Source organism: Myotis daubentonii, chromosome 5, assembly GCF_963259705.1.
Source record: "Myotis daubentonii chromosome 5, mMyoDau2.1, whole genome shotgun sequence".
NCBI lineage: Eukaryota > Metazoa > Chordata > Mammalia > Chiroptera > Vespertilionidae > Myotis > Myotis daubentonii.
Window position 1 is genome coordinate 81903437 of NC_081844.1, and position 14843 is coordinate 81918279.

Genomic DNA, 14843 nt, shown 5'->3' on the forward strand with positions numbered 1-14843 from the left:
TATAACAAAACCATTTTTTACCATAGGCTATAATAAGCAAGACAAGTTCTTATGGTATCTCATCAATGTTGTAATGAAACATTATTCAAGGACCTGTTCTAATGCTAAATTCTAGTATTAATAGATAATTAGTGAGCTTATAAATTTAGATTCTTGAGCAGTAAATTGTCATTATTAAATTACTATAAGGGCTGTAAATGGATCAGTCTTTGGAATGTCATTTAAAACTTTTACCAAAATCATGCCAAATCATTATTTCAAGTCCATTAGGCATAAGTGATAGTTCAGTGCCATGAAGATAAAATCTGGGACGTTTAAAAAAACAGCATGCTGGCAATGTTGGTTTTTCTGCATTTAGATTTTTGAAAGTATTTTTTTATTTAATGATTAAATATGTCTGGAAAGACTTTGAACAATGTTTGAAATAGTTTTGTTTTTTATGTTTACAATTGCAGGCATTTATTGAAATGGCAACCACAGAGGATGCTCAGGCTGCAGTGGATTATTACACAACCACACCAGCATTAGTATTTGGCAAGCCAGTGAGAGTCCATTTATCCCAGAAGTATAAAAGAATAAAGGTAAATGTCTTTTTTTCAGATTTATATTGCCATTCATTTAATATATCATTTTAATTAACTTTAGCTACTTTAAATTGTTGCTAATAACTAGGATAATATTAACTAATAATTATAGTGTACCTACCAACATTTGACATGCCCTTTTTTCCTATTTACTAAATCAAAGAAACCAGAAGGGAAACCAGACCAGAAGTTTGATCAGAAACAGGAGCTTGGACGTGTGATACATCTCAGCAACTTACCTCATTCTGGCTATTCTGACAGTGCTGTCCTTAAGCTTGCTGAGCCTTATGGGAAAATAAAGAATTATATACTGATGAGGATGAAAAGTCAGGTAATAATAATACATGTAGAGATTTTGAAAAAGACTATTCCTTAAAGTGCTTTAAGATTTATTTGTGTGTCTGTGTATTCTCATTTTAAGTTAAAAAAAAGCATGGGGAAGTAATTTTCTTTATCTCCTCATAGATTAATTTTTTTAGCCACACGATATTTTCTTCCACATTGAAGTAGATGCATAAGGTAAAGCATCGAATAAAAGTGGGAAGTAAAGCTCTCTTTTGCTCAGGCTAGTTAACAGTATTTGTTTCCAGGGTTTGCTTCCAAAAATCTTCCTATGTGTAGGTATTTATTCTCCCTTTTTTTTCCTCTTGTTATTTCAACTGGGATACTGTTGTTTCAGAGAGAGGGAGAGAGATAGAAATAGAAACATTGGTCGGCTACCTCCTGCATATCTCCTACTGAGGATTGAGCCTGCAACCTGGGCATGTGCCCTGACCAGGAATCGAACCCAGCTACCTCCTGGGTACAGTGCTCAACCAACTGAGCCACAACAGCTGGGTTAATAGTTACTTTCTTTAACAGCGTTTTTTATATCCTTTTAGATTTTTTTAATAATATTTTCTTTTCTTACAGAATTTGATTAGTATCTACTAAGCTTATTACTTTAATTACTTTTTTGCAGGAAGCCTGTATATAGGTAGTTTTATATTTGATCCTACCTAATAAGTGGATAGAAAGAATAGTAAGCACCATATTATATACAGTTCTCTAAGAAATAATCTTCTTTCTAATTTTTTAAGGCCTTTATTGAGATGGAGACCAGAGAAGATGCTATGGCAATGGTTGACCACTGTTTGAAAAAGGCCCTTTGGTTTCAGGGGAGATGTGTGAAAGTTGACCTGTCTGAAAAATACAAAAAATTGGTACTAAGGGTATGTAGAACTTGATTTGTCTTACGAATATTGGGTTTAGTAATTGAAAGAAAGCAACCTCCTCTTTTTTTTCTGGTCTTCCTTAGTAGCAGAAGTTTTCTATCTGGTGTTCTGTAAAAGCATCTGGATTCTTTGAACAAAGTTCTGCTACCAAAATGTTTATTATCCACTGATTGATTGAAATGTTGATTGTAAAAAAAACTGCTGACTAAAGTTACCTTAAATTCTTAGGTATGTTTATAGGGATTGAATAAGCTTAGTTGATTATATGAAGGATGGTCATCAGTTATTAATTAACTGGATAATTATGTATTCTGCAAGTGAATATTTTAATATGTTAATTTAATGCAAAATTTTGTATTTTTAGATTCCTAACAGAGGCATTGACTTGCTGAAAAAAGATAAATCCCGGTAATTTCATTTTGTTTGTGTGTGTGTAAATAATGGTATATTAAACTATTGTTTTCCAACTCAGAATTAATTGATGTATATCTCCTTGATTTCAGAAAAAGATCTTATTCTCCAGATGGCAAAGAATCTCCAAGCGATAAGAAAACCAAAACTGATGGTTCCCAGAAGACTGAAGGTACAACTGAAGGTAAAGAACAAGAAGAAAAGTCAGGTGAAGATGGTGAAAAAGATACAAAAGATGACCAGGCAGAACAAGAACCCAGCATGCTTCTAGAATCTGAAGATGAGCTACTGGTAGATGAAGAAGAAGCAGCAGCACTGCTAGAAAGTGGCAGTTCAGTGGGAGATGAGACAGATCTTGCTAATTTAGGTGATGTGACTTCTGATGGGAAAAAGGAACCTTCAGACAAAGCTGTGAAAAAAGATGGAAATGCGAGTGCTTCAGCTGCAAAGAAGAAGCTTAAAAAGGTAAAGGAAAATTGTATTGATCTGTTTTAATAGAAAACTAGATCAATGTTTCAAATTATTTACCTTAGCAGATTAAAGAGATTCAATCACTTATATTAGAAAAAAATCAGGTGTGAACTATAATACAAGCATTTAAGTCTAAACTCAGCAATAATTAGATTAAATAGGACCTCTTAAAGTTGCCTAAAAATGACAGTGCAAAAAGAGGACTTCTTAGTTATGAAGGGAAAATACTTAAAACTATATATACTTCTACATTGTAAGTACTTTGAGGCAGCTGTATAGTTCAGCTTGTTTTTTAAAAGATGGGGTATGATTTTGCAATAAATTAACTGACCAAAAGATGATTAAAACATTTCCACTCATTAAAAAATTGTTGAAATTAAAAATTCTTCCTATATGAGAAATGTACACTTGATCAGATATTTCAGTAACTTTTAAAATATTTTTCTTAGAATAGATGTTACAAATAGCATATAAGATGAATATAAAGCCGAAACCGGTTTGGCTCAGTGGATAGAGCATCGGCCTGCGGACTGAAAGGTCCCGGGTTCGATTCCGGTCAAGGGCATGTACCTGGGTTGCGGGCATATCCCCAGTAGGAGATGTGCAGGAGGCAGCTGATAGATGTTTCTCTCTCATCGATGTTTTTAACTCTCTATCTCTCTCCCTTCCTCTCTGTAAAAAATCAATAAAATATATTAAAAAAAAAAAAGATGAATATAAAAATAGGTAAATGATACAAGGAACAATAAATAAAGCAAAGATCCATGTATACTAAGGATAGGAGCATTAAAATGTCTTTGAAGCCACTTATATTAAATGGTTCTTGAACCCTGGCCAGGTACCTAGGTTGTAGTGTGGTCCCGAGGCCACGGTTGCAGGTTCAATCATCAGGGCACATACAAGACTCAACCAATGAATGCATACATGAGTGGGACAACAAATTAATGTTTCTCTCCTCGCCCGCCCTCCCTCTCTTCCTTTTCCTAAAAATCAACACATAAACCCTTTTTATCTAATAAAAGGCTAATATGCATATCGACCGAATGGCAGAACTGCCGGTTGCTGTGACGCACACTAGTGGTCAGTGCGCTCCCACAGGAGGAGCACCGCTCAGCCAGTGTCCTGAGCTGGGCTGATGACTGGAAAGCACATCGGTGGTGGCGGGGAGCGGGCCTAAGCTGTCAGAGGGCTCCCGGACTGCAAGAAGGTGCAGGCCAGGCTGAGGGACGCCCCCACCCTACCCCCTACCCCCAGTGCAGGAATTTTGTACACTGGGCCTATAGTTTTTTTAAAATTAGATTTTTTAAATCCTATTCTGTGGTTTCTTTCTAAACAATATTCAACTATTAGAAATTTTTGTGTTGTTAATCCTCACCTGAGGATATTTTTCCATTGATTTTTAGGGAGAGGGAAAGAGAGAGGGTAAGACAGAAACATCAGGGTGAGAGAAACACATCGATTGGTTGTCTCCTGCACTTGCCCTTAAGCAGAATCGAACCTGGGACCCTATCCACTGAGCCAAACTGGGTAGGGCCAACTATTAGAAATTTTTACCTCCAGACTCTTAAAGAGCTTGTGATTATTAAACATGTATTGCATGCTATACATTTTTGTAAGCTCTTTATGTTAATTAGCTTAACCTTTACAGTAACCATATGCAACAGATGTCTTCATTATCATTATCCCTATTTCATGAATGAGGAAATTGAGGCATGGAGAAGTTCATTAATTGTCAGTGGCCATACTACTTATAAGTGGTCAAGCCAAAATTTAAGCCTAGGCCATCATTCTCCAGAGCTTGATTTTTTTAAATTTTATTTTTTTAACTGCTACACTGTTTTGGATTGGGTATTCTCTAAAAAACAGTTGTGTCACAAGATACTATTTTCCAGAGGGCATCATTAAGTTATTTATAACTAATCAGTTACTTGATATACTAGAGGCCCAGTGCACCAGATTCATGCACGGGTAGGGTCCCTAGGCCTGGCCAGCGATCAGGGCTGATTGGGGCCTCCCACTATTCCGCGCCACCCCCCTGGTGGTCAGTGCATGTCATAGCAAGCAATTGAACTCCCGAGGGGACACTTTGCATATTAGCCTTTTATATCTATAGATTATAGATAGATAGATAGATAGATAGATAGATGATAGATAGATAGATAGATAGATAGATAGATAGATAGATAGATAGATGATAGATTGATTTTCTAGAAATATAAAAGTTTCCAAACACTTAGAATATGACTATCCTCGTCATTTATTTTTTGCTCTCCACATAAGGCAAGCCTTCAATTATTTAGTTTTAAAACAAGCTAAGTTTTTTAAAATCAGTGATTTTTAGAGGGGAAAAAGTCAGTATTTTGAGAGAATGAATAAAGACAAAGACGCTGTCCCTTTCCCTTTAAGTAAAGCAAATGGAAGGGATGCTGCAGGATAATTGTTGCAGAGTAAATTTGTCTTTCTTAACAGCGTCGTTTCCCAGGGAATATGGAAGGTTTTGTCACTCTAGATGAGGTTGGTGATGAGGAAGATTCGGAACTTCAGAAACTTCGTAAATCGGGCATGGCATTTAAATCTGGTGACAAAAATGATGATGGTTTGGTTGAAATTAAGGTGGACAAGATCGAGGAACTTGATCAAGAAAATGAAGCAGCGTTGGAAAATGGAATTAAAAATGAGGAAAATACGGAACCAGGTGCTGAATCTGCTGAGAATGCTGATGATCCCAACAAAGATACAAGTGAGAATGCAGATGGCCAAAGTGATGAAAACAAGGAGGACTATACAATCCCAGATGAGTATAGAATTGGACCCTATCAACCCAATGTTCCTGTTGGTGAGATTTAAGGTTTTGTTCTTCCCCTCTCACCCTTCCCAAACTCTTATATAAGATTTTTAAGTTGGTCTTACATAAGCTCTGATAGCATTTTATTTATTTCTGTATAGAGTAATTTGTTAATCTTAATTGATATATTCTTTTTTTTTCTTACCCAAGTCTCCTGATTTTGTATTATCTTTTGTTATCATTACAGAAATGTATTCTTTTCTCAAAGCTTTCTAAGAATTTCACTGGCTTTCTGTTTTGTTTACCTGTTATGTTTCTGCCTTTTTTAAGAGTATAATTAGGTGGGACCTTGAACATCAATTAAATACAACTCTTAACTAATGTCATTTTTTGTTGTTGGATTTTGTTTTAGCTTAGGCCATTTGGACTTCTCACACAAAAATAACATTTGAGAACACTAAATTACTCAGTTTACTGAATTTGTAAGAATATATGTTTGTGTTCTAGGTATAGACTATGTGATACCTAAAACAGGGTTTTACTGTAAGCTGTGTTCACTCTTTTATACAAATGAAGAAGTTGCAAAGAATACTCATTGCAGCAGCCTTCCTCATTATCAGAAATTAAAGGTAAGGCTAAATCTGAAAGAGGACAGTTCTTTTGTGAAAACAAATAGTGTAAGCTTATGGAGAGTAAAGCATGTATAACATTTTTCTTTATTGATGGGCCATAAGCAGTTTAATTCTAGAAACATCTATTCTGCCACTTTTTATAGTATCTTCTAATTAAATAATTTAATAATTTCTAACCATGTTAAAAATTTTGTAATAAAATTAAATTTATTTTTAATATTCTCAAATGGATATTGGACTGTAATTTGTCTAATTTGGAAAATACTGGGAGCCTGAAGACCAAGTGACAAAAAGCCTTTTTAGCTTCATAAAGTACTGTGTCCTATCATACTTAATGATTTTTACATTGACTTTATTATTTACTAATAATGACACTCTTCAGTAAGTTTTATGATTAACAGGATATAAAGTTAAAGGGGTAAATGAATAGAGCAAAAAATAATCCAAATATCTATTTGGATTTTTTTTTAAATTCTGTTTTATTGTTTAAAGTATTACAAATAGTAGTACATATGTCTCCTTTTTTCCCCCCATTGACCTCCCCCTAGCCTCCCCTATTCCCCGGCACATGCCCTCACCCCTCACCCCTCGTGTCTTGCGTCCATTGGTTATGCTTAATACAAGTCCTTCGGTTGATCTCTTAAAGTGGGTATTTTAGTTAGTGGCTTCTTTAAGGACGGAATAATGAGATGGATAACAGGGAAAAACCCTAAAAGTAGAGGAGTTGAGCACTCATAATTGTAGGTAACTGTTCTGTAACACAAAATTACAAGAGTAGTTAGTCATCCAACATGTTCTATGCATTTATTAGGATAACATTGAATTTAGGAAATCTAGTTCTTTGCAGTATCACATGTTTTAAATGCGTTCTTTGCTGTGAGTATCTTATCATGGATATGAAAAAAGAATGGTGGTTATTTTCAACAGTAGGGATAATTTTATATATTTCATCCGATTAAGCTGTTTGATGGCAGAAACTATATGTATTACGTAGAGATATATAAATATAAAAGTGGTCTCTGGTTGCTTGACACTTTATAAAGAATACCATGCTTTCTAATTTTTTCTAGTTATTCTAATTTTCTAGATATTCTATAGGAGGTAGCTCTCTTATTTCCTATTTTAAATGAATTTTGTCAACTTTAAGAATTATTATGTAGCCCTGGCCAGGTGCTCAATTGGCTAGAGCATCATCCCCATACATCACGGTTGCAAGTTTGATCCCCAGTTAGGGTACATACAAGAGTCAGCCAATGAATGTATAAATAAGTGAGCCAACAAATTGATGTTTCTCTCTCCCTTCGTCTCTCCCTCTCTCTCTCTCAAATTAATAAATTTTAAAAATGAGAATAAAGAATACTTTAAAAAATATTATGTAATACAATATCTTGCTAGGGATAAAATTACTTGATACTTTCCAAGATGGTAATTTTTCTTCTTTTTAAGGATATAATGGCTTCTAATCTTCATCAATTTACAATAACTACACAGTTGATAAATTTCAGCCAAAAGTAAAGAAACTTTGAATGTTTTGCAGTAGATTTATTTTTATTTTATTTTATTTTATTTTATTTACTTTTATTAACGTCTTAACAGATCTTTGGAGTCCAGGAGCTCTAGAGGTTACACATCTAATACAGGGGTCAGCAAGCTATTCTTGCAGCCCAACCACCTTCTTTTATAAATAAAGTTTTCTAGGGACACAGCCACAATGATTGTTTATGGCTACTTACATTGTTGTTGTGGCAGAATTGAATAGTTGAAATAAAGACCAAATGGTTCACAGACCTACAAAATTTACTGCTGGCCCTTTAAGAAAAGGCTGCCCACTTGGTTTACTGGAAGGGGGCATTAAATAAATTCATGTCATTTTAACTAATGTTCTTGGAGTGGTAGCAATTCTATGTAACTGTGGTCTTGAGATTTTCTCATCTTCATAAATTAGTGTTAATTACACATTGAAGTGATTTTTCACATTTCACCATTATTTTCCCATGCCTTATTGTAGTGTCCTGGACCATTTTAGTTTTGTACACTAATAGGAATAACTGAATCTTTTAAAATAGTGATAAGATTATAGGTTAAATTACACTCAAATCCCCAAATCTGGATAGACTGTTTTATTTTGGAGTTAATTAATTTGTGTTTCTCTTAAGGAACTCAACACCTTTAAATTTTTTTACTTTCAGAAATTTCTGAATAAATTGGCAGAAGAACGCAGGCAGAAGAAAGAAACTTAAGATGTGCAAGAAGCTTAACGATTTCAAGGAAAATAATAGTTCTTCGTTTTTAATGTTAACCTTTTTTAAATACAATACTGATAGTTAGAAGAAAACTATTGTACTCTTTTGTTTTAGTGGAAAAATAATAGGTGTCTGTTCTTGTGTTAAGTGTTATAGCAAAAACACATACGGTTAAATTAATGAAGAATTTTTGTTTTATCAGAATGGTAACCGACAAGTACTTTGTAGAGACTGACTTCGTAAGCTACTTGAGACAACTTGCACCACTAAAAAAATGATACGTAGAACTATTCAAAGAAATGAAATTTAGTAGTTCTAAGCTTCAAAGAAATGTCAAAACTTTCGATTCCATTCAATAAAGAACAAAACCAGTTGTATTTTTATTACTTTTCATCTGAAACATTCCACCTTTTAATCTGAGCCTTGCAGACTTTTCATTTGGCGTTTGAAGCTTTTTTTGATTGCATTTCATTTTTTGGTAACTTCATTAACTGAAGTTAGCAATTAAAATACAGGTGCAGTTTTCTTTTAATGTTACGCTGTTGTTTAGGTAATAAGAAATATTAAGTAACTGGCATTAGATTTTGTAATTTTTCCCCTAAGTTTCTGCTAGATTTCGTATTCTAGTAGTCAATGTATTTTCAGTGAAATGTAAAAATATTCTCATTCTCTTTGACCAGTATTAATTTCTATAGACCTTATTGCTTGTCACTTGAATCCTGTAGCTGTCATACATCTGGTATAAGCAACATTTGATTTTTGAAGTGTGTAGACCATCTTTTCATATTTTCAAGATGTAATTTTACATTTCTGCATTTAAAAACAGTTTGGCCATAATCTAAACGCACGCTTCTAATCCATATACCTGCACATGTGATCTTTGTGAACAGAAATTTGCATGTATTATCTGTGTTTACTTGTAACTTTCTGGTTATATACTGCTTATATCTGTGGATTCAAGTTTCTGAGGTGAAATACCAATAAAAATCTAGGTCATGTTCATTGGTTATACATGTTTGAAATGTTAACCAATATAATTTGTCAGTTGTGGTTTTTATTTGCTGTTACACTTTTTTGCATGTTTTAACAAATTACTACATTTTAAATCTAAAGTGTTCTAAAGAGTGCTACTAAAGATCTGAATTTTAAAGTTTTGGTGCTGGTGGATTTCTTGTTCCTGTTACATAACCAAGAAACGGGGCTGTTCATGGGTTTTTAAAACCTTGGGAGTTTAAAATGCTAAAGACGAAGAAATAGCAAACACTGATGTTTAGGCATGCTTATTTAATAGTCAAATTGGAAATAACATGTAATAGCAAGAATTAGTTGTAGCAGCCTCTTAAGATATGTTAGGATTCTTGGTTTTCAGGAGTATCTGTTCTCAATTTTATTTTTTAATTTAAAAAATAACTTACGAATTCTTTTTGAAACACTTAGGTCCAGGTGTATCAAATGATATATCAAATAGTTGGATACAATTTTATGCTCTTTCTTTGAAGGTCAGACAATAATTTTTTAATGTAACATGCACAAAAAAATCCTTGCCAGTTTACTTGTGCAGTTTAATTTTGGCCTTTACTAATTACCCAATTTTGTTTAATTCTGACTTTTACCTAACAGCAACAACAAAGCTTTATGTATACAACAGCATTCCTAATTGTTTTCTGTCAATAATAGCTTTTTTCCCAGAGGTCCTACTTTGTCAGTGTACCAAGTTGTAGAAAAAAATATTTAATATTTTCATAGTTTTTAGAAAGCAGAACATCTCATTAACTGATAGTTTTGTTTTTTTGTTTTTTTTAAAATATATTTTATTGATTTTTTACAGAGAGGAAGGGAGAGAGATAGAGAGCTAGAAACATCGATGAGAGAGAAACATCGACCAGCTGCCTCCTGCACACCCCCCACTGGGGATATGCCCACAACCCAGGTACATGCCCCTGACCGGAATCGAACCTGGGACCCCTCAGTCCGCAGGCCGACGCTCTATCCACTGAGCCAAACCGGTTTCGGCTGATAGTTTTAAATAAACCTGTAATAGCTATTTCTCAGATTATGCAAACCTTTATTTAGCAATGTTTCTACTCAAACTTGCTGTAAAGTTTAAGAACGTTTTTCCCACCTCAATTTTAGCATTTAGTTTAATCTTAAGTCAATTCTTTTGAGGGAAACTCTTAGGAACACCTATTAATTATTATGGCAGGTGTTATTAAGGTTGTAAAAGCGGAAAGAATACACAAATTTTTATCTGGCTTTGTTCACAGTTGATTTTTGGTGTCTTTAAACAGTAAAATGGGTTCTTGGTGTGTAGTAGAAATCTGCAGGAATGCTGCAGGGTGGTTTTTTTAAAATTAAGTTAATAAAAATGTTTGGAGTCTGTAGGCTGTTGAAGAAAATTTATAGTAGTGTGCAGAGCATTTCTGTACATTCCCTTACTAATCTCCATTGAATATAGCTGAAAACTCAAGGATTGAGTGGAAAGTGCGTGCCCCCTTTGGCTCTGGTTCCTATCCTGTGAATGTCGGGTAAGGCTGAGTTTTTTTTCTTTATGCTGTACTAGTGGTTCTCTATAGTAGTGCATCAAAATTACCTGGAGACTGCTGAAACATTGCTGAGTCCTGCTCCTAGAATTTCTGATGTGTTAGGTTTCAGTTGGGTCTCAATTTGCATTTTTAACAAGTTATGAATGATGATGATGTCATGAATAGAGGTCACACTTTTGATGAAATTGCTTTACCTATAGCTGAAGTGTTTTGGGTGTTTTTTTTTTTTTTAATGTTTTATTGATTTTTTAGAGGGAGAAACATTGATCATTTGCCTCCCATATGTACCCTCCTGGGGATAGAACCTGCAACCTGTGTATGTGCGCCCTCACTGGGAATCGAAAAGGGGACCTTTTGGTGCACGGAACGACACTCAACCAATTGAGCCACACCAGTCAGGACAAGACGTGTTTTCTGATGGGCATTTTCAGTGAGATGTCTAATATAGATACTATTACTTAAAAGAGCTGGTTTTGCTATTGTTCCAAATCGAAAATTAAAGGAAACAAAAATAATCTTCATTTGGGGGCCTGGGCAGGCATTTCTTTTTCTTCTTTAAAATATTTTTATTGATTTCACAGAGAGAGAAGTATCAGTGATGAGAGAGGATCATAGTCAATAGCCTGCCTCCTGCATGCCCCACACTGGTGTTGGAATCTGCAACCTGGGCATGTGCCCCAACCGGGAATCGAGATGTGACTTCCTGGTTCATAGGTCGATGCTCAACCACTGAGCCTAGTCGGGCAGGAAAGCATTTCTTTAAAAATGGGTGAAGGCCACCCCGTTTTTAAAACAAGTCTATCCTTTATTTTTTTGCTCAGAATATTTAAAAAATTGTAATCTTCTGGGGACCTAATGCATTCAGTCAGACATTTCAAGGATGGAGCAGAAACATTAAGTCTTGGGAATTCACTATTTTGCTGGGCCAGTTTTTGTTTGTTTGTTTTCTTTATTGATTTCAAAGGGAGGAATGGAGATAGAAACATACTTGAGAGAATCATCAATCAGCCGCCTCCTGCATGCCCCCTACTGGGAATCAAGTTAACAACATAGGCATGCGCCCTGGTTCATGGGTTGAGGCTGTCACTGAACCACACCAGTGGGGCTGCCTTACCACTCCATCACAATGTAGAAGTTAATGAAAAGCTTCATAAGACCTACTTTGTTAGTTTTGAGTGAACAGTAAAATGGAAATAGCTACCTCTCACTATCGGCTACAATTAACTTGCTGTGATTGATACTGGTTAGAGCTTAATTACTTTTGTCTCCTGCAATGAAGCACATAGCTTGAGGTTACACTTGGTGAGAGTTGGGCTTCATCAGCATTCTGGAACTGTTCCTCACTGCTCTGAGCTCTAATGGGCTGGTACATTCAAGGCTGGCCTGGCCAGGAATCACTTTTTTCAATAGGTTTCTCACCTCCAGGTACATGGAAGAAAGCTCAAGGAAAAGTGTCAGGCACCGGCTGAGTTGGGTTTTTATGTGGGGAAGGAAACTAGGGCCAGGGCTTTGAGGTTGATATTTGAGGATCTCCCACCTTAGATCAAACCTTTTTGAGTAACAGGCAAAAGAAATTAGCATTTATTCTCTTTTATTTTTTGTTAATCCTCATCTGAGGGTATTTTTTCATTGATTTTTAGAGTGGGAGAGGGAAAGAGAAACATTGATGCGAGAGATAGATCGATGGGTTGCCTACTGCATGAGACCCGACCAGGGCCCAGGCCAGGGAGGAGCCTGCAACCAAGGCACATGCCCTTGACTGGAATTGAACCTGGGGCTCTCTGGTCCTCATGCCGACGCTCTGTACACCAAGCCAAACCGGCTAGGGCTAGCATTTACTCTATCAAACAGCTCAAAATGCTTTGTACATACAACCTTGTTACTGGGTCCCATGTGCCCCAGTCTCTGGAAAGTTACTTTCAAAGAATAGTGTGGTACTTAAGAGGTAATTAAGGCTACTTAAAATGCTCTCTTGAGGAATATTCTCATTGCAATGTGAATTTTAGAAGTAATTTTCTCCACATTTCTGCTTTCCAATGGTTACTCCCTAAAACTACTTCACACCATATCAACATCAAATTCTCCCTGAAAATCTGCATAGCTTTCCCCTCCTGCCCAATTAAATATGCAGATTACTTTTCTTTAAAAAAAAGTACTAATTAGGTAAATGAAGATATAGGTACCGAATTACTTGAGATTATATAGGAAAAATTGTGGATGTGAAGACTTGGGTAATATGAATTTTTATTTTTTTTTAAATATATTTTATTGAACTTTTACAGAGAGGAAGGGAGAGAGAGAGTTAGAAACATCAATCAGCTGCCTCCTGCATATCTCCCACTGGGGATGTGCCCGCAACCCAGGTACATTGCCCTTGACCGGAATCAAACCCGGGACCCTTCAGTCCGCAGGCTGACGCTCTATCTACTGAGCCAAACCGGTTTCGGCAATTTTTAAAAGTCTTAAAGGACCTAAACTTTTTAGACCTTTTCTTGAACTTAAGAGTTCTTAGGAAGTTTTATAATTATCACAGCATTGAAGAGCTCTAAAGCCAAGTGTTCAATAGAGAATATGAAAAGGTAAAAGGGAAATCTGTTGGGTGTAGTACACAAAAGTCAACATTCCCACTCTGATAGTAGGACATCTGTAATATTTTAAAATCTCGGGTGCTGTTGCCCAGAATCTGCTTTTCTCACAAAAAAACAGAAGTCTGGAAAATCTCTGCATTCTAATTTATTTTGTAGTGTCCTGAGCCTGTGGAAAAGGGATTGCAGTTTAGATGATTATTGGTGTATATATATTTATTTCAGAAAGGGAGAGAGAAATATCAATGATGAGAGTGAATCACTGATCAGCTACCTCCCACATGCCCCACATGGGATCAAGCCTACACACCAGGCATGTTCCCCTGACTGGAATCGAACCCAGGCCCCTTCAGACTGCAGGCCGATGCTATCCACTGAGCCAAACTGGCTAGGACAAACCCATATCATTTTAAGGAGCAGCCAAGCTGCCCAAAACCAGCAGCAGGGAAGGGCTTGACTTGGCTGGAGAAGAGGAATTGCCTCTGCCCTCCAGTACTCCACACATGTAGGCACACATCACCCTTCTGCGAAAACCTTAAATCTGACAAGTTTTTTGTTTGGGGTTCTTTTTTTATACACAAAATTTGTCTTAACCATTTTTAAGTGGTGATACGATTGTACTGTACAATCACCTATCCCCATAAATTCATCTTTTAATACTATGCCCATTAAACAGTGACAGCAATTCCAGCTCTTCCCAACCATCATGCAAATTGTCTATGATTTTTACTACCTCATATAAGTGGAATCAAAGTGTCTTGTGTCATTTCACTTAATGTGATGTAGTATACTGCAGAGTTTCCTTAAAGGCTGAATACTCCATTGTATGTATATACATTTTGCTTATTCATCCATTGATGGGCACTTGGTTTGCTTCCTTGTTTGAAGTACTGTCTGTGCTGCTATGAACATGTATGTATAAATACCTCTTCAAGACCCTACTTCTAGTTGTGAATATATACCAGTAGTGGAATTGGCTGGGTCATATGGTAATTATATTTTTAATTTTATCTCCTCCCCGGAATTGTCAACATTCAGAACAGTGGACCACTGCTTCCCTGCACAGTGCTTGGGTCTTACTCAAGACTCAGTAATGCTGTGGTGTACATATTCTATGCATATACAAGTGAGCATGGGGACAAGGCTATTACCAAACTACTATAGAAATTTGTTAGACTTCATTTCAGGTGTGATTTTTCTCTTGTTTACAAGTTCAAGCTTTCATAGAAATTCAGACAATAAAAAAATATACAGGAGACTAAATCCTTCAAAATCTGACCACCTATCCTATATAATAAAAGGCTAATATGCAAATTGTCCCCTCCAGAGTTCTACCAACCAGGAGTTCGACCTCTCACTATGATGTGCGCTGACC

The 14843-nt window shown here is 35.8% G+C and overlaps 1 protein-coding gene across 19 annotated transcripts in view; it reads left to right on the forward strand.

Annotated features, from left to right (window-relative positions):
• MATR3 (matrin 3) overlaps nt 1–9490 on the forward strand; it is a 50267-nt gene extending 40777 nt beyond the window's left edge. For 11 of the 19 annotated variants that reach the window (XM_059698528.1, XM_059698529.1, XM_059698527.1 and 8 more), the window contains 8 exons: nt 456–581; nt 748–915; nt 1664–1795; nt 2163–2206; nt 2302–2674; nt 5150–5516; nt 5973–6094; nt 8287–9490. In XM_059698528.1, coding sequence (XP_059554511.1) covers nt 456–581; nt 748–915; nt 1664–1795; nt 2163–2206; nt 2302–2674; nt 5150–5516; nt 5973–6094; nt 8287–8337 — 1383 coding nt within the window. In that variant the 3' untranslated portion in view covers nt 8338–9490. The remainder of the gene's footprint in view (nt 1–455; nt 582–747; nt 916–1663; nt 1796–2162; nt 2207–2301; nt 2675–5149; nt 5517–5972; nt 6095–8286) is intronic. The other 8 variants (XM_059698540.1, XM_059698539.1, XM_059698543.1 and 5 more) reach the window with 3 other exon arrangements.
• Nucleotides 9491–14843: the final 5353 nt, after the last annotated feature.